The sequence below is a fragment of the Penicillium solitum genome (genome assembly GCF_028829755.1).
Source record: "Penicillium solitum strain IBT 25940 chromosome Unknown utg000004l_segment0_segment0, whole genome shotgun sequence".
Taxonomy (NCBI): domain Eukaryota; kingdom Fungi; phylum Ascomycota; class Eurotiomycetes; order Eurotiales; family Aspergillaceae; genus Penicillium; species Penicillium solitum.
The window spans coordinates 232,050-255,620 of NW_027072124.1; the positions used below are offsets into that span (position 1 = coordinate 232,050).

General features: G+C 47.4%; 9 protein-coding genes across 9 annotated transcripts; 3 read left to right on the forward strand and 6 right to left on the reverse strand.

The window, feature by feature from the left end:
- Positions 1–6,351: 6,351 nt before the first annotated feature.
- N7455_006078 (uncharacterized protein) lies at positions 6,352–6,543 on the reverse strand (the record flags this gene model as incomplete). The annotated part of the gene is made up of 1 exon (XM_065605244.1): positions 6,352–6,543. The coding sequence occupies one exon, from the start codon at positions 6,541–6,543 to the stop codon at positions 6,352–6,354; it is 192 nt and encodes a 63-aa protein (XP_065461098.1).
- A 3,326-nt stretch (positions 6,544–9,869) lies between these two features.
- Positions 9,870–10,400, forward strand: N7455_006079 (bZIP transcription factor; the record flags this gene model as incomplete). The annotated part of the gene is made up of 1 exon (XM_065605245.1): positions 9,870–10,400. One exon carries the CDS (start codon positions 9,870–9,872, stop codon positions 10,398–10,400), a length of 531 nt encoding a protein of 176 aa, XP_065461099.1.
- A 1,371-nt stretch (positions 10,401–11,771) lies between these two features.
- On the forward strand, positions 11,772–12,551 carry N7455_006080 (uncharacterized protein; the record flags this gene model as incomplete). The annotated part of the gene is made up of 2 exons (XM_065605246.1): positions 11,772–11,895; positions 11,920–12,551. The coding sequence occupies 2 exons, from the start codon at positions 11,772–11,774 to the stop codon at positions 12,549–12,551; spliced, it is 756 nt and encodes a 251-aa protein (XP_065461100.1).
- Positions 12,552–12,975: 424 nt separating this feature from the next.
- N7455_006081 (uncharacterized protein) lies at positions 12,976–13,602 on the forward strand (the record flags this gene model as incomplete). Its single annotated transcript, XM_065605247.1, has 1 exon — positions 12,976–13,602. The coding sequence occupies one exon, from the start codon at positions 12,976–12,978 to the stop codon at positions 13,600–13,602; it is 627 nt and encodes a 208-aa protein (XP_065461101.1).
- Positions 13,603–14,854: 1,252 nt separating this feature from the next.
- N7455_006082 (uncharacterized protein) lies at positions 14,855–15,204 on the reverse strand (the record flags this gene model as incomplete). The annotated part of the gene is made up of 2 exons (XM_065605248.1): positions 14,855–15,106; positions 15,133–15,204. 2 exons carry the CDS (start codon positions 15,202–15,204, stop codon positions 14,855–14,857), a joined length of 324 nt encoding a protein of 107 aa, XP_065461102.1.
- Positions 15,205–15,222: 18 nt separating this feature from the next.
- On the reverse strand, positions 15,223–16,421 carry N7455_006083 (uncharacterized protein; the record flags this gene model as incomplete). The annotated part of the gene is made up of 5 exons (XM_065605249.1): positions 16,202–16,421; positions 16,031–16,141; positions 15,584–15,969; positions 15,467–15,531; positions 15,223–15,416 (listed from the first exon to the last, which is right to left on the reverse strand). Exons 1-5 carry the CDS (start codon positions 16,346–16,348, stop codon positions 15,223–15,225), a joined length of 903 nt encoding a protein of 300 aa, XP_065461103.1. The 5' UTR covers positions 16,349–16,421.
- A 682-nt stretch (positions 16,422–17,103) lies between these two features.
- Positions 17,104–17,777, reverse strand: N7455_006084 (uncharacterized protein; the record flags this gene model as incomplete). Its single annotated transcript, XM_065605250.1, has 4 exons — positions 17,104–17,239; positions 17,298–17,398; positions 17,460–17,667; positions 17,722–17,777. 4 exons carry the CDS (start codon positions 17,775–17,777, stop codon positions 17,104–17,106), a joined length of 501 nt encoding a protein of 166 aa, XP_065461104.1.
- Positions 17,778–19,102: 1,325 nt separating this feature from the next.
- Positions 19,103–19,671, reverse strand: N7455_006085 (uncharacterized protein; the record flags this gene model as incomplete). The annotated part of the gene is made up of 2 exons (XM_065605251.1): positions 19,103–19,446; positions 19,500–19,671. Coding segments are annotated over 2 exons (516 nt in total), but the record flags the coding sequence as incomplete, so codon positions are not given.
- Positions 19,672–21,561: 1,890 nt separating this feature from the next.
- Positions 21,562–23,018, reverse strand: N7455_006086 (CAZyme family GT90; the record flags this gene model as incomplete). Its single annotated transcript, XM_065605252.1, has 2 exons — positions 21,562–22,004; positions 22,067–23,018. The coding sequence occupies 2 exons, from the start codon at positions 23,016–23,018 to the stop codon at positions 21,562–21,564; spliced, it is 1,395 nt and encodes a 464-aa protein (XP_065461106.1).
- Between the last annotated feature and the right edge of the window lie 553 nt (positions 23,019–23,571).

Sequence of the window (23,571 nt, forward strand, 5' to 3'; positions counted from 1 at the left end):
TTTAATAATATACACTGACTGGTGGATCTTGGCTATTACGGTTGGAGAAGTAATCAAATATTGTAAGTGGTGACACCAGTTCCAAGACGAACTATATTCCTATCTTGTTCTTATATAAAGCCGTTTTCGGATAGTATTAGTACATTTATGCCAGGAGCGGTATTTTCTAAGCTTGGAAAATGTCGATATGACTACAGCTTTGCTTTAATGAACTGAATGTGAGAAGAGAATCAAAGAGCAAGTCCACCAATCCTCCATTTCGCTTCGCCGATGCTCAGACTTTCGTACCATTTAAGCATCTAGTGTAGCCCGGGCACCGGATTAAGAACCTGCTTTACAGTCGACTATGGTCGCTAGTTAGTCTTTAACGAGACGGAAGAATCATCATACAAGTTTCCGTGACGTCAACTGCAACTGCAGTCAAAATAATGCGCAACTCAGTTTCCTGATTATTGTGTTTGCTCTAACGTATTGTGAGATGCAATGTGTCTGTATAAAACCTCGCCACAGAATCATATATATCGACGCCGTGAGTACCAAGAAAAAGCTGGATTTGATTGAAGTTTTGCAGGTTTCATTGGTCACGTATAGTCTCGCACCCATAGCAAGATTCCCTCTGCGATGACGTCATTCTGATTTCCCGATTCCAGCCTGAGTGAAGTGTAGTAAGATGCGCAGTCTGATTACCGTCAGGAAATAATCTGCAAGCTGAGCCTTTATTCTTCCATTCCTTCTATATGATCGCGAATCGTACTCGTTGAATGCAATCAGTTGGTCCACAATTTCAAGCTAACGAGACGTGGCAAACGAACTGGCTGATTAGGATGGTGGGTTCAGAAATAAATATAGGGCTTACTAGCAAATATAGGAATAGAGTAGCCATTGAGGTATTGTAGTTTGAGGATTGAGTCTGCCAAAATGGTTCTAACGTCATCCATTACAATGATCTCGCCACGACAATGCAATACGAAGGAAGAAAATCAAGGTATTGTCCAGCAGTTTCTATAGGTGAGCAGAACAGGGTTGGGTGGCGTACAAATAACGCCTATTTGCTGGGGTCCACGATGCCAGGGCTCCATCCCTGGCCAATCCGTATCATGTGAAACATTCCAAGAATTTCGCGCGCTGGCCGGCAAAGCACGGTCGCGATTCACTAATATCGTAATTTGAAATGGATCAAGGGGCTGACGTCGGTCTCGGTTAGCTAGACAGGTAACCCGATGTGGCTATAATCAAAGAGCAATCCGTCCTCGTTGCTGGGAGTAAGCGCAGCATCACATCCGATTCGTCGTAGTAGACCGCCCGGCATTTCTGAATTAGGAAGTACCGTTCAACCTTTGCAAGGATAATTTCAGAATGATCAAACCGGGAATCATTCTATTTCGTTGGCTATGAAGGAATGCTGTTACATAATAACTGTTTCAACGCAAAGCACATCCATGTGGCGTTGACGCCCGGTTTAATGGTTTCCTCGTCCACGATTAAAAAAGCCTCGCAGCAGATTCGAGATCATCAGTCCTCCAACAGGACTACGACCATTCTCAAATCTACCACGGAATTCATCGTCTCTATGCAAATAACCTTGGCTCTCACAAGCGACGCGGTTTTGGCGCGGAACTTGCCTGAAGGCAATACGTGATCCTCATGCGAATTGCGTAATACCACGTCGTCGATTAATGAGACCAGATACAAATAGTGGATAGACAATGGATAAACGGATTATTGAGTGATTTTCTCCATTATGGTAATTTCCAAAGGCTTCGATTTGCGTTCTACATGATTGTTGAATGACGACAGGGCCCGTCTCACGTCCTTTCGATCCTCAACTGCACTGTTCTTGCCATTGTCCTTCTATAACATCCTAACCTTTTCTTTCAAGGCAGCCACTTCTTTCCTCGCCGTGTCAATGCTATCCATCATGTATCCCACTTTTTGCTGCATTGCTTTGTTCCACAGGTCCTGGCTCTTGAGTGAGTCTTCAATAGATCTGATGCGTATTAGCGTGGGAATCCTGGGGTCGTCTCTAAGCACAACCACTCACTGCATTCGCACATCCAATCTAAAATAAACAAGCTGTTAGCATGCAGGACCACGGATAATTCCATAGGGCGGTTTGGGACACTCACTCTGCCATACAATCGATGATTGTCGATTTCGAGCCTCTGGGGTGACCAGGGTTCGGAGGCTTTACATGTCTGAGTCCATGCTCGGCCGCACTTTCACGTTTTATCGCCCGATGAGTATCTTCTTCATCACTGCATTCATCCATTGAAGTTCCCATGCCGTCGTCATCGGATTGAACGTCGGTCTGCTGGTAATGACAATCCTCGCCAATGGAGCCAGCAACTGATCTAGACGGGTCGTGAATATTGCTCGGCTCAGGTGAACCCGATGAAAACAATTGAGACATTCGGTCTGAGTATCTCTGCAAACTGCCGTTAGGCGGAGGCGTCTGGACACCCATTATTATGTTGCTTGAAGTAGGTCAAGGAGAGGTTTGAGGAACAAGGGATGATGAGTTAGTCCCGTAAACACAATGGGGGAATGGGCTCCTTTTTAAGGGTCAAATTGAAACAAGTACCCAACGAGTCTAGCAATGATTACCTGAGCTCAGTACCGCCCAGTACCCTCAGAGATATACAGTATGGGTGGATTCATCCACGGCCACTGACAGAGGTCTCCAAGCCTTCGAGCGGACCCCAAGAGAGGGAAGTAAAAAGGAAAAAGGAAACAGAGACAGAAAGAATGTAGAAAGGGAATTGTGGTGACCTCAGGAAGTCCGTTGGTTAGGTAGGGCCTATGCTTCCGCCAAGTGTAACAGGCCCCCTTAAGTTCGCTTTTATTATTTATTACTTAATATTTATTATTCCCGAACGACTTCAAATTTACACACAGGACAGGGTTGAAAGACCGTAGTCTGGCCGGAGCGTCGGAGATTGGAGAAGAGATTCGTACCTGTGACTGGACTACAACCGAATTTTCACTGGGTCCAACGTTTAAGAACAAGGTGACAAATACCCCTCGGAAATCGACCGTTTTCTCAACGGGTGGGATATACTGACAGGCTGAGACACCAACCTCACAAAACCGCTGGTTTTTTCGCCCAACATGAACAGCCTGTTTAACCGTGTGTACCCATTGGCTTGAACGGAAATTGCCCTGGCTAACCAAATGCAGATCCTTGCTTCCGCACTAATCTCTGTCCCTCAATATCTACGCCGGAGCACTATAAACGGTCTGAAGCAGAATGTCTTTGGTGGAGAACAATAGACTAGCGCCTTGCCGGACAAGATCAGAGATACCGTTGTAACAGAAGACCACAATTGAAATATGCTGCCGGTGCTCTTCTATCATTGATAAACCGTGGCCACCCCCAAACTCGACCGACTTCCTTAAACAACTCCCATTGCACGGTCCCTGCACACCCTCACTTTCCACCGCCATTCTGTTTCAGAGGTTTAATTGTCTTCGTCAAGATGCCCAAAATTCCCTGGTCTCCATCGGAAGAAGAGAACCTCCATCCATGGCTACTACAACATCGAGGGATGTCATGGAAAGCAAAATCCAAGGCATACTTCAGACAGTTCGGACTAAAGCGAACGGGCGAGTCGTTGCGAGGCAAACGGAACTATCTATTACGAGAATACCGCGCTATGCAGAAGAGACTGTCTGAGGCCTCCCAGTCGGGGAAACGCCAGCCACGAGTCCGACGCGAAGAAGCCTTGAGAATATTTCTGCCGTCTCCTCCCATCTTCACACCCAGAGCGTCCAGCGCAACAGCCCACCATTTGCTCCACGCAATGCAACAGCTGGCAGATCCGGAACGTCGCTGTATGACAGGAGGCCCGGAAGGTGCAGACCAGAGTCTATTAGGTGAGATGGAGAGACAGCCCTGGGCGACGGCCAGGAGGGCTAATGATTCGATAGGTTATACGATCCAAATGCCACATACTCTAAGATCCGACCCCTCGCGCTACGTTGCGTACCATTGGAAGTTTATACGCCGCGTGTCAGCTGCTTTGAGGCATCGCAAAATGCTGCGATTTAATGAGCGTTCACATTCGTCCCTTCGGTGTACATCCGGATTGTTTTCGTACTAGCCCTGTCGCAGTTTTCGCCATATCCATGTATATATATATATTGTATTGCCGTCCTCGACAGCTTGCTGGGTCAGCACGGCTGAGCTTTGATTGGGACTGATCTACGGCGCACTTTATGTAAAACTATTTCATTTGAAACCCCAGTGATTACTGCCTCAGGAACTTTCGGGTCTGGTAGTAATCCCTTTTCTGGATTTAGGCCTAAGAAAAAATGTATCGGGGTTCTAGTGCTCTCCCGAGAACCCTAGCCAAGACATTCGCTCTACAATGTACAATAGCGGCGTAGCGCTAGAAGTGGTTATAAGGTAGTTAACGGGTTTGATCGTTAATAATTTATTGATACTACTTTCGCGAGTATCAGGAACCCATGCGCACAGGGCACCAGTAGTTCCATGGTTCGCGTCGACAGGGCCCCACTATATATGTACCTTCCGTCCAACCCGAATTAAATGACCGCTAGTAAGGGAAGATCAAACACATGTGGGGTTGCTTTGATTACTTTAGTAAGAAATGCATATTTACGTACTTTGAGTTGTATACCCTTGAGCTTTACCGTAATGGCGGGAGTTTTCTTATTCTGGCTGGTGAAAAGGTTGCTTCTAGACTCGGGAACATTTTTACTCATGATATTGTATCTAAAGAGCAGCGCTTAAAGATAAAACCATATCAGTCAGCTGAGACTTGCCGTAGGGCACCGCCTTCACTGTTGTTTCATTTCTCCGGCTTGGTTAAAGGGCTAATGACTAGTCACTGAGGCACTGCCCGTTTATTGCGCGCAGGATTGCTCTGAATGGTGGAAACTCGCCTTTCCTTGCACAACTCATCTAGGCGATTTTTCATGTTCTCCAGTGTTTCCTCTAATTCCTGGATCCTGTCTTTGAGTGCTGCTGTTTCGCTCCGGAATGTCGTGTTCTCGGCCAATACATCGACGAAGCCATCTTGTGTAATCCCCTTGATGAAATGTTCGATCTTCCTATTCATTCTGATTAGCATCTTGGTTTATCCACTTGCAAAGCAGGCGTGGAGTCTAGCAATGTACTGGAGAGGGAATCTGCCAGATCAAGGAGAAGGTTGTGGCACTCACTTGACTCGCTTGTGAAGGCTGCAAACCCAAAAGTCAGCAAATAAAGCCAATCATTAGTGTGGTGGAAACTCACTCCGGGTCCTGGTGGGTTGAGTGCGAATATTGCTGTGCTGCAAGGAACTTCAAGTCAGCTACGATCTATCTCGCCCGTGGGCCTGACCTGCAGATGACAATACCTTTTTCCTTGTCGGTACGGGGAGTCAGATCAGGGGTTTCTTGGAGTGGGCGCTGCTCTTGCGTGAGGCGAGGTGAAGTCACTTCTGTCGGGGTTTGCTCTTCCACTGGATACATCATGCTAGAGAATCGTGTTTGATAGCCACCTGGTTGGCTTCTAGACCCTAGACGTTGTGTATACGCCATTGGTAAGATGTTAAGAAATTGAGAGCGAAATTTCAGGATAGGGAGGAGGAAGAGGGAGAAAAGGTTAAACGGGCGGAAACATGATTTACGCTTGCGGTGGATCACGTTATTGCAGGCACTAAGCGCGGACCGGTAAATGCCGTGATCTGTGGTTATCATGTGTCAAAAACGGATTTACCATGCGTAAAAAGACAGTAAATGCCTAGAGGCGGTGATCTTAACTGTCCTAGTCTAGCTAGAGTAGAAGGCGATTTATAACTCACGTAACGAAAGTGCTGCGAGGGATTTCGACAAACTTGTCACGACGAGTGGGGAGAAAGAGGGCCATTTGACCATGACATCTTGAATTCTCGAAGATACTAGGATATGAGGGTAGTTAGTTGAACGACCGGTTTCATAAACCTCGTTTAATTCACATGCCCCGATTTCAATTAAACGGGTACCAGAGGCTCACTTGGGGTTCATTGGATATTCTTCGCCCATAAACATCAATGGAAATAAATCTCAAGCGCGAAGAATTTATACTACAATTCTGGGGAATACTAGCATCCTCCAGACCGGCCCTTTTAGCCTGCTCCATAACCATGGAGGAAGATAATTCGAGATGCAATCAAGATACCCAGAGCCAAAAGAGTGCGTCGGCATATAAACCAATGCAATATCAACTAAAATTCTGTGAGTGACCCGTACGGGAGCGAGTGGGATCCAGCAGGGGCCCTTGTCTGTTCGGAGATATGGACTCTGTTTTGGTATTCGGTATGCCGCAGTAATAGTACCGAGTTCTCTAATCTGAGCGCAATTTAAAATTTACTGCGCAGTGAAGCCTTCATTGGCCTCCTCCAGCCCACACAAAGTCTTTGATACCACGTATTCCAGTTGATCAAGCGAAATGCCATGCTGTCGTGCTATCTCCTCCCCATGCATAAAGACCAACAACATTTCTTCCTTAACATTAGCATCCAAGGGGATAGCGGAACTTTCATTTAAGTTGCGAAACATCCTGAGGCGTCACAAATTCACCAAGACCCTTGAACTCGTTATAATTCATGTTGATGTTGATTATGCTCAACGTCTCAGTAGGTATTGCGGTAGTTATTTGCGTGTAAGCCGCTTTCGCTACTGATCCAGGTTGGAAATCGGAATTGGCAAAGCGAAATATGGTGTACTTGTTGCATTCAACCAACTTGTGGAATTTGTCGACACTGCATTAGTAGTCAGTATACACAACCTGCGACCATATGCCCTGGGCATACGGAGGAGTCTGCCGCAGAGTTGCCTAACTCACGTGCTGATGGATGTCATATCGCTATAGTAACTAGGGTTGAGGAGTCTCGTTCTTTTAAATCTAGGCTTTCTTTTGCGGTCGACGCGGCGGTAAGTCTTATAACAGATGGGAGACAGCGAACCATCATCAAAGCTTTGATGACGTCATGTGATTTTATTGGGTCAAAATTCGCAGTATAAATGGTGTCTGAACCAGTGTTGTTTGCTCTTAGGTGTTGTGAGAGATGCATTTAGTCTGGACAAATCCCCCTACAAGATCATGCATATTGGCATGGCCGCATTACCAAAGACCATCTTCCAGGGATTAATACATTTGTACCTATTGGGAATCTCAAGCTCAAATTCTTCTTAACCCAACGATCATTATGGCCTTCCTCCGATGTTCTATTACACGGACAGCGGCAAAACAGTCACTCCTGACGGGAGCTGGTCGTGCTCAGTTATACCAGCGAATAGACGTCTACTCGGAGGCGTTACTCCACCAGTCGGAAGTTGAACGAGACAAAACCTGGTGGTCAACGGCAGTGGGTCTCTCTTCACTCTACCTATGTGGGCGCTTATAGTGGCCTCAGCTGACTTCAACTTCGCTTTACAGGCTCATTATTACCGCGTGCGTAGCCGTCCCAGTATTGGCCTATCTATGGCGTAGGGGTAGGGCAAAGAATTCCGCCAGTAATGCGGTTGGCGGGCATCGTGATGCCAATCAAGAGTATAAGGAAAGTGCGGAGGGCAACCGATAATTTTGTGGGTACTTCATTTGAGAGGGCACTAAAGACACTGTGTTGTTACACATTTTCCTAAATGTATATTATGCATAAAAATATGTAATTGAACGGGATGCAGGCGTCCGGGCGTGCAGCGTAGACATAGCTAGCAGAGGTTGCTGCGATGGTTGCGGACATGAAAAATATAGTATAGTGACAGAAATCTGTCTGTATTGCAATGTATGGGTACAATTGGCATAGATGAAGAACTCTAATTAACTAAAATGACAAAACCCGCTATTTCAACAATCTGAGCGGTAATGATGACTAAACGTAATATATGGTATGCATGGTACTCGAAGTCACATGATTTGCATGGTATAATACCTTGTAAATCCATGTATTTGACCTTGCACTTTGACATATAGTGCAGATGGTCGCTGCCGGTCTCATACAATTTTCGCTGCGCGGTTTTCTGGTGCTGTTCCGCCATGTGAAGCCGAGGTCACTTGATTGAGGTAGCCGTAATGGTACAACTTACTAAGAACAGCTGTGCAATTTACGATCTTTCACCATTTCTCATTGGGAGGGACTAGAAAGACGTGTAAAGTGTGGGATAGACAGAGATGTTGGCTCTGCATTCCTTTCATGATCAGCCGCTCTTTTTCGAAGCCATTAGGTCATTAATCACTTGTTCGGGGGTTTGTAGTGAACAGAATGGAAGTCAAACGTGTGCAGTTAGTTCTCTTACCTCGCATTCTGTATTTACCCACATGACCAGACACGGTAGGGGTTGTGAAACAGTAAAAGATCGGCGGTCCTACATTGGTGGATGAGTGGCACTACCAAATGATCACCCAGTTCACCACCTCAATTTGACGTCGCGATCCCTCTCATATTAGACCACGTGATCTGACAGACGTGTTTATTTAAGTTAGAAATAAACATAATGCTCGATGCGAGGCGAAGGCCCGAACTGAGTAATCAGCCTCAAAGTCTTGTTATGATTAAACGATAACACACTGGGAAATGGCTGGTCTGGTCGAGATGAACATTTTAATGTGGCTGGAAAGCGGAAAAGTAAGATTTGCGGACAGAAAATGTTCGGGGCTGGTAGTTAAAGATGTTTATTAATCAAATTGCATAGGAGAGAGAGAGGGGATTGGTGATTCGACGAGACAGATAATCTGGTCAATTAATTTCTAGGCAAACAGTTGTTCTACACATTCCTTCAACCGGTCTAGCCTTACAATTTGATTTATCAGCACATATTTGAGATCTCAGAGCATTCGGTGTGTAAAATAGTAAATCAAAACAACTGTTGAATTCGATACCCGGTCGAGCAGATTGTTCATTTCATCCCTTCTTCCGAGGTTGTTTGCTAGTAAACAAACATCCTGATAGGTCTTTAGTTTCTTCGAATCGCGAAGATTGAGGTGGGGAATTGATGATACATCTCCTATACACCTTCTAGGCATACTCTTTAGCGGGATAGAAATAGAAACAAAAGCTATGTACAACGAAAGATAAGACTCATTAAAAACCCCAAAATTGATGTGACAATTCTGTAAACACTCTCGTGTAGCATATTTTTAGGTAAACTTCCAAGTGTGTTCCTTGATGCGGGGGGACTATGTCTAGGGTGATCCTTCGATAGCGGGTTGAACTTGTTAACTTAGAGGATGACAGCGACTAGTTGAGGGCATAGGGTTTTAAATTTGGGTCGGAATAAATAGTAATACGCAGGCCTTTAAATTATGGCGGGGAAGAGTGAGCGGTAGACTCGATGATGTCAGTAGTTGATACTGTAAGTAACCTTGAAACAATTCGTGTCTATCATGTCCATGAAAGTGTTCTAGAACCCCAATGATGGGCTATAAGCTCTGAGTATGATATATAAGTATTAGGATTCGCCACCCCCTTCTCCATAAACTCTAATCGTATTTCAATGTGATTTCCCTGTCCTAGTCAAATTCATGCTCCACAAACAGCTTGCACAGCGTATTGTGGGACCCGAAGCTTCTGTCTCAATATGATGATTGGTTGGCAGAGCTGGAAACGGCTGTCGAACAGATTGCAGCTGTCTTGCAATTATCCTGGCATTCTTGTCTCGGGGCTTGACACATTACGTCATTGATTTCGGCCTGGAACTCATTTCTATATATTTGTGAGAGTCTACGGAACATTCAGCCGTTCGATTTAATTTGAAAGAACTAGCAATACTAAGTGGCTTGATTGATTTTATTTGATTTATTTGTACTGCTTCAAACAAATACCTTCTATCTTCTACCTATTACCCATTATCTGTTACCTTTACCTCCGTAAGGTAGCGTGACCATGAAATCCGTATCACCGCCACACACAGTCAGCCCCGAGCGGGCAAAGCACCTCGAGCGCAACCGCATCGCCGCCAACAAATGCCGCGAAAGAAAGAAGAGAGAAAACAAGCAAATCGAGCGCCGACTCAACGAGGAGACCGAAAAAAAAGAAGTCCTCCTCGCACAACTGAACTGTCTACAAGAAGAAGTCTGGGACTTGAAAAACATCATCTTCCAACACACCGAATGCGAAGACCACCAAATCAACACCCAGCTACGAAGAATGACCCAAAGCGTCTTACACGGCCAATTTGTCTCCAACATAGTCGTTCCGGACATGAGCTCGTCGCCGACAGCTTCGACGAAGACGTGGTCGGATGAATCGGTTGCAGACGAGGGAAACATGAATATCAATGTGATCGACCCGGGCGCATATAATCAGAAAGATTGGACGAACTTCCCTAAAGTCACGAACGGCGTGTTATACGATAATAATGGGTTGGCCGATTCGATTTTCGACAACTTTATCGAGGACAGCCTGTACACGTAGGAGGCTGAGGGGGCGTTTTGTTATTTAGCGATGATTTGTATATTAATGGGCTCTAAGAGCTGAAAATTTACGCCTTGAAGGCACGAATCTACGAATCGAACGATTTATCTGGAAGAATACTGTTTCCAGATCTCGTTCTCGTTTTACTCTCCAAAGTAAGAGCGACCAAAGGTCAAATGAGAATTCGGGATTCCACGGAAGATTTTTCCCATGACAATGAGACGTATATTGTTTCAGAAGGCTAAGAATACCTCAGAATGGGCACTTGATCGGGTCGCACGCGTGTCGCAAAGAATAGTGGAGGGTTACCCGTTGCGCGACGCGAGAAAAATCCGTCCGCTAAGCTTCAGATTCATAAGCCTAAGACAAACAAGTGGCATTGTGTGGAACGTGGAAGATGGTCAGCCCTGTGAAGCCCTGAGAGCTCTGAAAAGTATCCACTACGCCTGTGATGTCTCAGCGATCACCCGTACAACTACCCAAGTGTTGGCTCTTTTCGAAGTACCGCAGCGTTATTCTTCTCTTGTGTAATTGGTCATCAAAGTCGGGAATGGATTCGACTGGACCGCATGATGTTCCGCGTCATGGCTGTCATGGCATGCCCGGTAGCGAGGTAGGTGGCCAAATCGACCAGGCCCAAGGGCCCTAGAACTTAGAGCTGTTAACGATACCATATCGGCACTGTTTTCCCATATCGTCAATCGGCACCGTCAACTTCGAAGTCTGCCGATATCGTATCGGCAAATGATATTATCGTCGGCGATACATAGTCACCGGTAATTGGGCAATAAGAGAATAGCTCCTGGTCCTAGATATAGAAGACTTTACTACAAAGAGAATGTAAGCTTAGACACACGTTAATTAGGGCAATCCGCTTCCGTTGTGTAGTCCTACGTTGTGTTCTTGCCGTACTATGTGGCTTGATATTTATATATTTTATGTTGTCCTCCCGTCCTATCAACTAACTCTGCTATTGCAAAGTACATGTCTAATCCTTTATAAGTTGCTTCCATTACTCTGCGCATACATATATAAATATTTACGTCATTTGCTTTTTACTGCCAACATACTATCATATTACCTGTTCTATTCTATGGCTACGCCTTCCTTCTTCCGTTATGCTATATGGCAGAATATCCAGAGGCCAGAAGGGTTCAATCCCATTCTATGGTTCAACTCTATTTAGATGCGACGCGTCTGAGAGACTGGGACGCGTGCCCCGACCTCTTTTCCGTTGACAGTTAAGCTCTTCCAGAAACTAACCATCGCCACATATGACTCTTCAACCCTGGTTCTACATCGACAGTGCGCTGTGATCAGCAAGTCGTATTCATCCACACTGCACCAGTGGCCCGGTGTACCCAACACAAGATGCGTACCCGGCAGAAACGCCTCAACTGCCGAGTTCTGAATGACGAGAGCGATGGAGAGTCTTTGCCCGAGGACCAAACCGACCAATCAAGCGAATCAAGCGAGCCGCCGAGCATTCTCACACGTACTGTCCCAACCTGTTAAAAAGGCGCGGTGATCTTCGCCCACATACCAGATTGCGAGCTCCTACCTTCCGAGTCTGTGTCGCAAGTGTTAGTATCCCAAGAGAGCTCAACAGATGCTGGTACTTCAATCACAAGCCACGTATCCTCTCGATGGTGCAAACGGCCAGCTCCAGCTACAGAGTGGATCTGGGGGTATCTCGAGACTACAGCCGTTGATTGTCCATGGGTTATCAAGAGGACCAACAAGAGGCGGCTGGTCGACCGAGAGATTTGTTGTATGCATGTAGATAAAAAAGCGGGAACACGTTGTGACTGGCATACGTCAGATTCCCAGAGGCAGAACACAACCAGCAACATGAAAACCCACTTGGCAAAGCATGGCATTTACTGCCCGACCTCCAGTATACAGCAAGTGAAGAAGGGACCAGACATTCGGAGTTTTATGGGTGGTAGCCAGAGCCTCACCCATCAAGAGGTCTTAGAAAGAAATGCCATTCGCTGGATCGTGACTGATATGAAAGCCTTCACCACTGTCGAGTCTCCAGAGTTTCAGCAAATGTTCCGAGACATTCCTGGGATTGAGCCTTATTCACTTCTCGCCACACCTTGCGGGATCGAATCATGCAAGAGTTCGCTATACAGCGCACCAACCTAAAGAATGAGCTGACTTTGACTTGCAAAACCATTACCTTATCACTGGATATCTGGACAAGCCAGAATCATCTTCCTATTTCAGGGATAATTGGTCATTGGCTGACTGACGAATTTGAGTACCGCGAGAGATTACTCGAGTTCACCGAACTCCAGGGCATTCATAGTGGAGAAAATTGGCAATCAAAGTGGAAAATATGCTTATTGAGTTGAGTCTCGAGGATAAACTCATTTCCATTACAGGCGACAACGACAGTAACAATGAGGCCATGGCATCGGAGTTATACTTCTCTCTTTCCGACGGACCTAGTGGGGAAGACGCTATGCCAGCACCACTCTATTGAGGACTTGACAGCTACGTCTGCTGCCTGGCTCATGTTCCCAATCTGATTGTGAAATATTTCCCCCGTAACCTAGGGTCAGGAACGATGGAGCGGCTCCGAGGCCTCTCCCCAGCGACCTCACGGCAGCTCTTCACAGCGACCGTGGCTCTGGTGGTGGACTATGCATCTAATGTTTGGATGCACGCATTCAAGAATAAGAAAATCGGACCGATCAACCGAGTGCAAAGGGTAGGCGCACAAGCAATTGTGGGGACATTCCTCATAGTTGCGACCAGCGTAGCGGAGGCCGAGGCCCACATTGCCACGGCACAACACCGATTCTGGAGGCGGGCCGCGAAGATGTGGACGGACCTGCACACGCTACTGGAAACCAATCCTCTCCGCAGAAACACAGATCGGATCAGGAAATTCAGGAGATACCACCGCTCGCCACTATACCAAGTAGCGGACGCGTTGAGGAACATCGAGATGGAATCGCTGGAAACTATCAACCCGTTTACACTGGCACCATGGGAATCACGCGTGCACACTGATGATTATCTCATTCCCGAGGAATCGACTGTACCAGGCGGATCAATGCAAATCGCGTTCAGCAGCTCGGCACGGAATGAGCTGGTGGGATTTGGGGTGGCGATCGAGAAGCAACCACCTCGCTATCGAAAAGTGAAATTGAAGGCCTTTTCCGTCACGTTGGGCGCAAGAACAGAGTAAAATCCATTTTCCTCAGAGCTAGCAGCAATGGCGCATAAACTAAACACGCTCGTGGGACTGAAAGATTACCGGATTACACTGCTCACGAGTAACAAAGCGGCGGCTCTCACGCTGAATAATCCGCGACAACAGTTAGGCCAGGAATTTGTCTGTCAAATCTACAAGCTGATAAGAAGAGTGCGGAGGAATGGAAATCAGATTAGCGTCCGGTGGATCCCCACTAGCGAAGACAACAACCTTCTACGTCTGGCGAAAGAACAGGCCAGAGTCGCAACACAAGAAGACGCTGTCCCGTAAGGCAAAGTCCCCAGGATGAAATCGACAACTCTAAATATCGCGCGGTCCCAGGCAGTCCCCAGCAGTGAGCTGCCCGGGAACATAGGGAGACATTCCAGACGAGTGGATACAGCACTTCCAGGGAAACACACGCGGCAGCTTTATGACCGATTATCGTGGAAAGAAGCGAGCGTGCTGGCCCAGCTCCGCACGGGCATGGCAAGGCTCAATGGATATCTCTTTCGAATCAATGCCGCCGAGACAGATCAATGTGTATGTGGACAGGCAAGAGAGACCGTGGACCATTTCCTCTTTCGATGTCGGAAGTGGACCGCACACCGGACGGAAATGCTGCAATGTACCCACACTTGTCGAAGCAATATATCTTTCTTCCTGGGTGGAAAATCGCACTCCGATGACCAGAACTGGACACCCAACTTGGAAGCAGTGCGAGCCTCAATACGGTTTGCGATCGCTACGGGCCGACTTGACGCCACTTAACCCTGCCGACGAACTGATGAAAAATCGCTTCTTACTAACCCCCAGCACCTTGTGACAGACGGTAGACATGCTTCAACTGCCGAGGATAGGATGTTGAACACTTAAAGAAGCGCCTTCAAGCTAGTCTACTAACCAATACTAACCCACAGGGACCAGCTATGAGTCGTCAACGCCACACGTAGTGAGTTACTTGTAGAACGTGTTACGGCGAGAGACATATTGCGGGGGAAGGACTGGCGTACTCAATGCAGCTTGCCTTGCTAGGGTTGAAGTGGGTAGCCACTTGCAGATAGTTGGGGAAGAGGATGGAGAATACCGAGTAGTAGAAGAAGGTCTAGCGCATCGAGAACACACGCGGCCGCCACGGTGCGGTTGTTGATCATGCGGTACGGCACAAAGGGCTTCTTTGCAAACAAAGCGTCCCAAACGAGGAAAGGGATAAAGAAATGAACTCAGGACCAATATGGCGATAAGGTTACCCTTGTGCCAAGCGGTACTGTTGTTCGACCCGACCGGTGATTGCGGGATCAGCAGCAGGAAGAGGCCTAGGGAAAGGAGGAGGATGCCTCCCCGGAGGCCCAGCTCGAACCATAGAAGGTTGAACACTCTCATCCACAATGGCCCGGGGTTCATGTGCTCGGTAACGGTGGGTCGCGGGGATCTCGATACGAGCAGATGCTCGTACACCAGCATGTTCGCGATCAGAGGCGCCGCGCAGACCGGTAGACTAATTGCACCAATATGCTCATGCACAACGAATATAAACCCAGCACAGTCGTCTAGGCCTAGGCTGGAGCGGGTTTGAGGCTGTGGGCCTGATGGCATAGGGGATAGGATTGCGGATTAATGAAAAGAGTGGATTCGGCGTTTCCAACGCGATCTAAGCTCTTCACCACTAGACCAACTAGACCAGCTGCTTAGAATTGGAAAAGAATTAACTAAAACTCGAAGCAATGGTCTAACCGTCATTAGGCTACCGGCAGCGATACCTAGACTGGCTTCTACGTTCGACCATATTGAAACCTGTGTTGTTTCATCTGCGAACAAATTAGAAGGATGACGGATTTAGACGATGAAATCAACTCACGAAGGAAGTCTGGTTTGCCTGCGTAATGCAAAAATGGCATGCGGATTATGACAGCCATGCTAGCTCTGCCCATTATCAGCATCAGGTCCAAAACAGGAGAGCAAGGAGCATACGAACATGCAAGCAAGCCCCAGAATTGCCGACACAACAAATTTCGTTCCACGATTCATTTGAAGCCTCCAAATCATGAAAACAGGCAGGCAGCTAAGGGTGAAATCGCATGCTGCCGCCACCCCACTATACATATAGGCGATGCCAAGAAGAGTGTTTATCTCAAGACATCGCCCTTCCGTTGATGATCGATTCCAATAATAAGCGACTGGCCGACATTGGAAGATTGTGAAGAAAAGAAAAACGGTTCCCACCGCCGTCGAAAGCACCATAATACTGTAAAGAATCCACGAATGGATGCGCTCAACCGTAAGACGAAGAAGGTTGGTGGCAATAGATAGTCTTGCAATGGTGCAAGTAAATACGTAAAAGATTTGTCCTAGCCACCAACACTATCAGCCATAGCAGTCAGCAAGCTCTAAGCATCAAAGGATGCCTGTTACAACCACCTACTAGTAAGCCGCGGCGAATGTCGTCTGGTCTATGGCTTAAAAACTCCGTCGTCTTTCCCATCCCGTAGATGCTGCCCACGATTCCGCATATAGCGAATGCTGTATTAAAAGCCTGCATGCGTCTTAGTTTGATAATTGAGTACTTGAAAGGCACTTTTTCAATAATACTTACTGCTGCCGCTACCATCAACGCATCATCGGATCCAAAAGCCTTTACAACTTTCAACCGAACAAAACAGCGGAGACAGACAGTGACTAGCGAAAACACGAAGAAAACTGCAGTGGTGATAATAATGGCATTGCTGCCCCCATTTCCCATGGCTTCGAGGGCAAAGATGTGTCCGAGAGAGCATAGACTAGCTGTCGCTAAGATGTTAACGGCATTAAAGAAGCTTAATTGAATTGTTATGTAAGAAAAGGAACGACGTCATCATTAGCTTGTGATAGAATGTTCCACTCGCAAATCACATTGCAAGGATCCAGCCACATGAAAGCAATCATTTTAGCAAGCAGGAAGAATGTTTCATCAGTGGGTACAAGAATAGAATGCGAGGGCTAACAAGTCTAACAATAGAGGCCTAAAGAGCTTGCATGAAGCTGACGGTAGCCAAGACTTTTGCCGCATTTCGAGCGGAGCGGGGCAAACGTGATAATCGACAACTAGGGCAGTAGGTTCCACGGCCCGGTATTAGTCATGCCGGTGGCTTTTTCATTGGTATACCAAGCAGACCATACAAAAATGCATATATTAGAATTAGTCATCGATGCCCGCACTGATTATTTGACATTTCGCAACGTGACTCTCGCGAATGTCTTCTTGAGTTGTGGGCATAGGAAAATTGCTATAACAGTCATATTGATGCCATTCAATTCGACAGCTCCAATCGGAACCGGCTACGCGTGATCTATGAGATATATCCAGCTATCGCTTGGAGAAAGATGAGCCTCCACGATGGTATACAGGCTACACAAAAGCCAGAGATTGACAGGAGGTCATTATGTGCAATTTCGAAGAGGCGAAAAATAGATTACTGCGTGGATGCTCAAAACGCTCTCTGTGAGGGTGGTACCACCTCACCTTAATCCTGGTGTTGTCAACTGACTGGTATTACTCTTCCCAGCGTCCTTCTCCTTCTTCTTGGCCTTCTCTTTCTCGGCAAAGATGCTAACAGCTTCCTTAACCGTGGGCTTACGGGCCCAGATTCGTCGCCTAGTCCCACGTTAGCGTTATACCTAGAACACACAAGTTTCACAAAATGAGTACTCACGAGACGTGGTAGATACGGTACTTTGGGTTCCTGATCTCAGCCCGGGCTTTTGCAACAAAGACTTGGACTTGCTCTAGGCTCCATGGCTCGGGAAGACCGAACTTAGTGAGTAAATATTAGGACAGGGTCCCTGGGCCACGGGCCAATGGGCCACTTGTACACCTTTTCACGGAGTTCGATAAAACCGGCCTTTTTAATTTCCCCGCGCATAGTGTCCAGCGTGTCGACTGAGCGTCCAGGTCTTGCAGCTGCGCCGACAATGTTTGGTCCTTTGCTTGCCAGGCAACTGTCCTTAGGCAAGCTGCCGTCATCGGAAATAACGTTACAGCCCCCTTCAAATTGCTCGAACCAACCTCCCGGTTCCAAATTACTAGAGAAACGGGTGTTATTAACCTATACCCGTCGAGAAGTTACCATATCCTACTCGTAGCACTGCCTGTAAACAGATTTCCACTCAGGCGCGGTGAAAGAGCCTAGCATGAGGCGTATATCAATCAGATCGAACTTCTCGCGCCATGTTCATTCCTGAAGAATATCGTCGACTTCGAGAATGCAATTGGGGGGCATCCAATGGTGAGAGGTTTTTGCCGGGGCCTCAATATCTGGAAGGCGCCCATTGAAAGATGCACGTGCTGAAAACCAGGGCAGTGGCCTGAACAAGCGGGCCAGGTGAAGCTGCTTTGCATCAGTTTCAAGAACTCGTTAAGGCTTGGCCACGGGCAGTCTTGGCTGTGTAGTTATGTCTCTTGGCCCACACTCACCGAAGTAACATGTCCTTCTTCTTGGGAGGGAAGCCACCCTCCGATGATCAAAAGTGGAAGCCGAATTTGGAAGCAGTGCGAGCCTCAATACGATTTGCGATCGCTACGGGCCGACTTGAGGCCACTTAACCTAGCCAACGAACGCGGGTAGAATACCTCCCCCCCTACTAACCCCAACACCTTGTGACAAACGGTAGACGCGCTTCAACTACCGAGGATAGGATGTTGAACACTTGAAGAAGCGCCTTCAAGCCAGTCTACTAACTAATACTAACCCACAGGGTCCAACTATGAGGTTGAAAGCTGAGAAGTCAATGCCGAAGGAAATACTGTACGGGCTCCAATGAGACACGGTGTATGCCTAAACATGCATGTACTGGTAGATTAGTGATAGTTGCCCTTTCGGCTCAGCCGCCGGGCGTTAATGAATTGTGTGTGTGTGTGTGTGTACATCAAGTAGCCCGTGAACGATGATTGGTTCAGAACAGGCAGAGGTAGCACGTGAAGCTTCGTTAGCAACAAGAGAAGGCATCGACTGTTGAGATGATCCAGCTTGGAGAAAATTGTTAACATTGATTGGAGGACAGATTGAGCCGATCGCAGAATTATCTGAGATTTTCTTTTTTTTTTTTCACATCGTTGATTCTCCTCGGCGTAAAGTTGCTCGCGAACGCTGTCAGGGATGTCGTCATGAGTCTCGAGGTCTCCCCTTGCTCCACATATTTGATGAGGGCCTTAAGCTTTTTAGGTTATAATTTACAACCGTACCGGAATACAGAGAAAGGGGGAAGGGTAGGTTTACTCTAAATGATATAGTGGGTTTCAAAGGAGGGTTCGAAATAAAATCTCCGTGTGCAAGTGGTGAACCTGATTTCGAACTATCCTATACTAAACCTGATAAGCTCTAATTAACTAGCCTGCGGCTCGCACTGGGCAGTTCTATCTACATCAGACGGCTGCAGATTTGCAAGGGCATTTGCATGCCGGGGTAGACGTGAGAGTTGGGGATTGATCAGCACGGGGCGTCTCAGTAGCCGATTTACCGGCTGAAATCGAAGCCAAAGATGGACTGTCTGTAGGCGTCGACGAGAATATCGGAGTTGGAGATTGATCAGCACGGGCTGTTTCAGAAGTGGACGTGCCGGTTGCAGTTGAGAACGAGGACTGGCTGCCTGCAGAGATCGGCGTGGTCGTCTGAGAGGAACCAGTACACCCACTGGGCGCCTTAAGACCGTTTTCTAGCATACAACTAGACGTGTTTCCCTGTCGGTTGAGGAAAGACACTGTGCCGTTTTTGTTGACTGTCACCCAAGCAACCTGCTCTCCATTTTCAGTGCCACATATATCAACTTCCACCGATTTATCGTCGGAACCGGCCCCAATGAAACCTAAGCAGTGTTAACAATAGCGTGAGGGTCTTTGATTTAAATTGGATACTCACCCGAGCAATCTTTGCCTTTCAGTTTAGCAAAGGTTGCTGAGTAGCCTGTACAGCCGTGGGTATTCTCAGACCACACTCTACAGTTGTTCTCGCCGTCATTGCCCTCAATAATAGCCAAGTAACTGCCTGCCACAACATTTCCGATAAAGAAAAGGTAATTGAAGGAACGCATCCTGGACTATGCGCGACTTCAAGGCAAGCAAGTGCGATGATGGTGACGACTGGCTGGGGCCGAGAATTATTTATGGTCGAGACTGAATCACTCAAAGCGACAACATCACTTTTACTGACCCTCTTGAATGAAGAAAAAAAAGGGGTGGGGGAAGGCACTTACTTGCGGTAGTATATCTTTGGCATAATTCTCAGTAGTACAGCAGACAGGCCGATTGATTAGAAGCGGGTAGTCAGCGTCAGCTCACATGCCGACCGGTGGTGGCACTTCCAACCTGCGCAATTTGTCCGAACTGACTTACAGTACTTGAATTGGATATTGTTTAACTTACACTGGGGAAGTTCCTGAATTGTGCGCTGGGAGCGGGAACGAAGCTATAGTAGATAATGGAGAGAGAAGTACTGGCCTCAGAAAAGAGGTGAGAAGACTGTCTAGCATGCCGCAGATTGAAGGGCAAAGCGGGGGTGGGTCATCTAAGTCGTGGTTGTCAAAGAACATACCATAAGGCGATCCTAAGAAGCAATTCAACTACTGTAGCTGGGCCCGCAATTTCTGATTCCCCTAGCATGTTTCCTTACACTCATCAATTATTTGCCTTGCAACGCCCACTTTATCTCATTACTGCATTCATAGTATGTATCTAATTTTTAATGCTCACTTTATTTCGAAGGTGCAAAGAACCGTCTGTAAATTAGATTAATCTTTCAACACGCCCAGGTCTTAACCACGTCTTAACCACTTCTTAACCACGTCTTAACCACTTCATAACCACTCTCCATAACCACTCTCCATAACCACTCTCCATAACCACTCTCCATAACAATCCGCCCACTTTGGGTTTATTGGCTTGAAAATGACTTGGGCTTTATCACATCACACCTCATGTAGATAGCTCTCTTCTCTATTAGTACCAGGACTGAATTCAGCGCACCATGGTACTTCCAAGTGTACAAAGTTAAATGGCATTGGTAGACAGGTCTGGCTAACGTGAATCTTGATTTACTATTATTCTTTTAAGTTAGGAACAATAATGCGAGTTTAATTTCGGTAATTACGTCCAAGGTATGTATCACCCGTTCGACTTGTAAGTGCATACGGGAAAGCTCGAGATACGATCGCTGTGTGCAGATTAAGAGAAACAAGGTAGTAAACAGGTTTTGTGCATGTCTTAGCTTCCTCGAGTATCGACTTGCGACCACTGAGTACTGATCCCTAGCACCACGGAGAGGTGCCTGCACATCGCTAGGGGAAGCACAGAAATAACCTCACGGGGCTCAAGGCAATGAGGGAGCACAGAAATAACCTCATGGGGCTCAAAGCAATGAGGGAGCACAGAAATAACCTCATGGGGCTCAAAGCAATGAGGGAGCACAAAATAACCTCACGGGGCTCAAAGCAATGAGGGAGCACAGAAATAACCTCATGGGGCTCAAGGCAATGAGGGAGCACAGAATATTACCTCACGGGGCTCAGGGCAGTGAGGACCGCAATGATGCGGCAGAATTTCAAGTCAGAAGACGAGAAATAGAGAGCTGAGATGAAATAAATCATCTGAGCGCACGAGGGCAGGAAGCCTGCTCCTAGTTTCCGATAGTGGGCGCGTATCGCTCTTTTATATATTGTGCTACGGCACCCGGCATGTACCATTAACGCGATGCAACACGAGCCCAGCCTCGCCTGGTGGTCAGTCCCACTTTTTGATGGGTGGATATCGAGTCTACGAGAGTTAGTCCTAATGGTGGAGTTCTGATGTGGAGTCTTCGCAGCTATCCTGGCTTCGTCGCAAGATGTTAGGTATAACACATCGTTGTTGGGTAGTCTGTCCTACCCTGGTTGGTACCCTGGTTGGTACCCTGGTTGGTACCCTGGTTGGTACCCTGGTTGGTACCCTTATAGTAGAGCCTGCCATTGTTCAGTAATAGCAGCCTCGAATTCGTACATCTTCAAGCTTTCCAGAAGGACAAACGATTCATATCGTAATCCTCGTCCGCGGTCCTTCGTTTCGAATGACTGCTCCACGGTTCCGTTCCACACACCGGCGTAGCCATCGAACAGTGACCGCCAGTAGCAGGCTTCAGCGGCCGGGGTCAGATATCGCTCACGGAAGGTCGTTACGCTGTTGTGGGCGATGCGCTTAGCGGCTTCGGTGTTGCTAACCAGGGTTTCCATCTTTTTAGATAGATCGCTGAAATCGCGCTCAACCTCGAGGTAGTTTTGGTTCGGACCGTCCGCCACTAAAAGATAGTGGTGGTGCTGAATGAACTGGAGTTTGTGTGCGACAATGACCGAATTGCAGGCTTGCCGATATTTTAGTGAAGCCGAATAAGACCGACCTAGATAGTGTGTTGTCAGTAGTGTTCCCGTGTCTCGGTAGAGGAAAAAAAACTGAACCCACCTTCAACATGCGCAATAAACATATAGTGGCAATTGTCTTCCATCCTGAGGATGTTGAAACCCGTGTCCCAATCAACCTGCTTAACATCACCCCATGACTTGTCCCTAGCGGCCTCCATCAACGCGCGCCGTAATTTTGGCGCGAAACTAGGCTTGCCACGCCAGACTAGCTTAGGCGTTTTCTCTAACCAGGGAATATCCATTCGCTCGATTCGTTGTACCACCTGGTCATAGGGCCCCATATAATTGTCGGGGTTGTCCCAGGCCCAAAAGCTAAAATCCGGCATAAGCCAAACACCTTCTTCAGTAGGAGTCCGCGAAAAGACCCAAACAGGCCATTCCGAGTTAGTCACATCGTCGACCCTATCTTCCACCGAGAAAACAAACTCAAAGTGGCGTCTAGAAGCTCGTTTCCGGTCGGCAGCTAACGCACGGTGGATTGAGCTCAACGTCCCTAGAATTTTCCGTCGGTGATCCTCGCTCTTAGGCCGCGCCTTGACCACGTATAGTTGGCCATCGGCCATGAATGCACGCGCCATACCATGTTGGATCGTGATGGCGTCTAGTTCTACAGACGACAAGCGGCCATGCGAAGACCAGAATTTGCCACCGCGCGCGACATCCTCAAATAATCCGGGGAAAGCAGCTTTGCATTGGTTCTGGCTGAGGGCCTCATTTCGACCGTCGCGAGTATATTCAAAGGACCAAGAGGTGGAGGTGTCTGCTTGTGGACCGTGTTCGTAGCAGGTGAGGCATGTCGAGCACTGAAAGATGGTGGAGGATTCGCAGGTGCAGTGTCCCGCGGGGATTAACTGCGTGAGTACGGAGTGAATGTATTCCCTGTCGGAGTTCATGCCAAACCAAATGGCGATAATGGCGATAAAACAAAATGCGGTTATAACGCACAGAAGCGGCAAGCCGCGTCGCGGGCGAATAAGGAATGAGGCTGTCATTGTGAAAATCCTGACTGGCACGGCAGGCTCTGGATGTGACTTGAACTTGTTTGAAGACGAATGAAGAGTTATCTTCAAGAGTGTCTAAAGTGGGAAGAAACATTGGCAAGGGAAGAGAACAGGGCCGATCAAGGCAATTCTGAAACATTTTTCGAACCGCGTTGTTGAGGCTACTTTCTTTGCATTGCGGCGTTTCTTCGGTGCTTCTTTGGCGTCCCTTTGGCAACATTCGATCCGCATTTTGAACAACATGCGGAAAATCTACTGTGCGTATTGGGGTACCTGGGGGATTCTTTTATGGCTGCTAGAGGGGGGAGAGAGGAGGAAGAAATCTCCGGTCATTCAATATATGGAGAACAGGGTATTTATGCTGGATCCTAGCAAACAAAACCACCGAGTGCCACCAAAACCAGGCATTCATCGGTGACGAGATCATCCAACATATCCTACTGTAGATAGACCACTGGTGGATAGTCTCAACGATCGAACGATTCTCATCTGGTCACGTTATATCTTGTCCCTGCAGATCATTCCTGTAGTGGCTTTTGAGAGG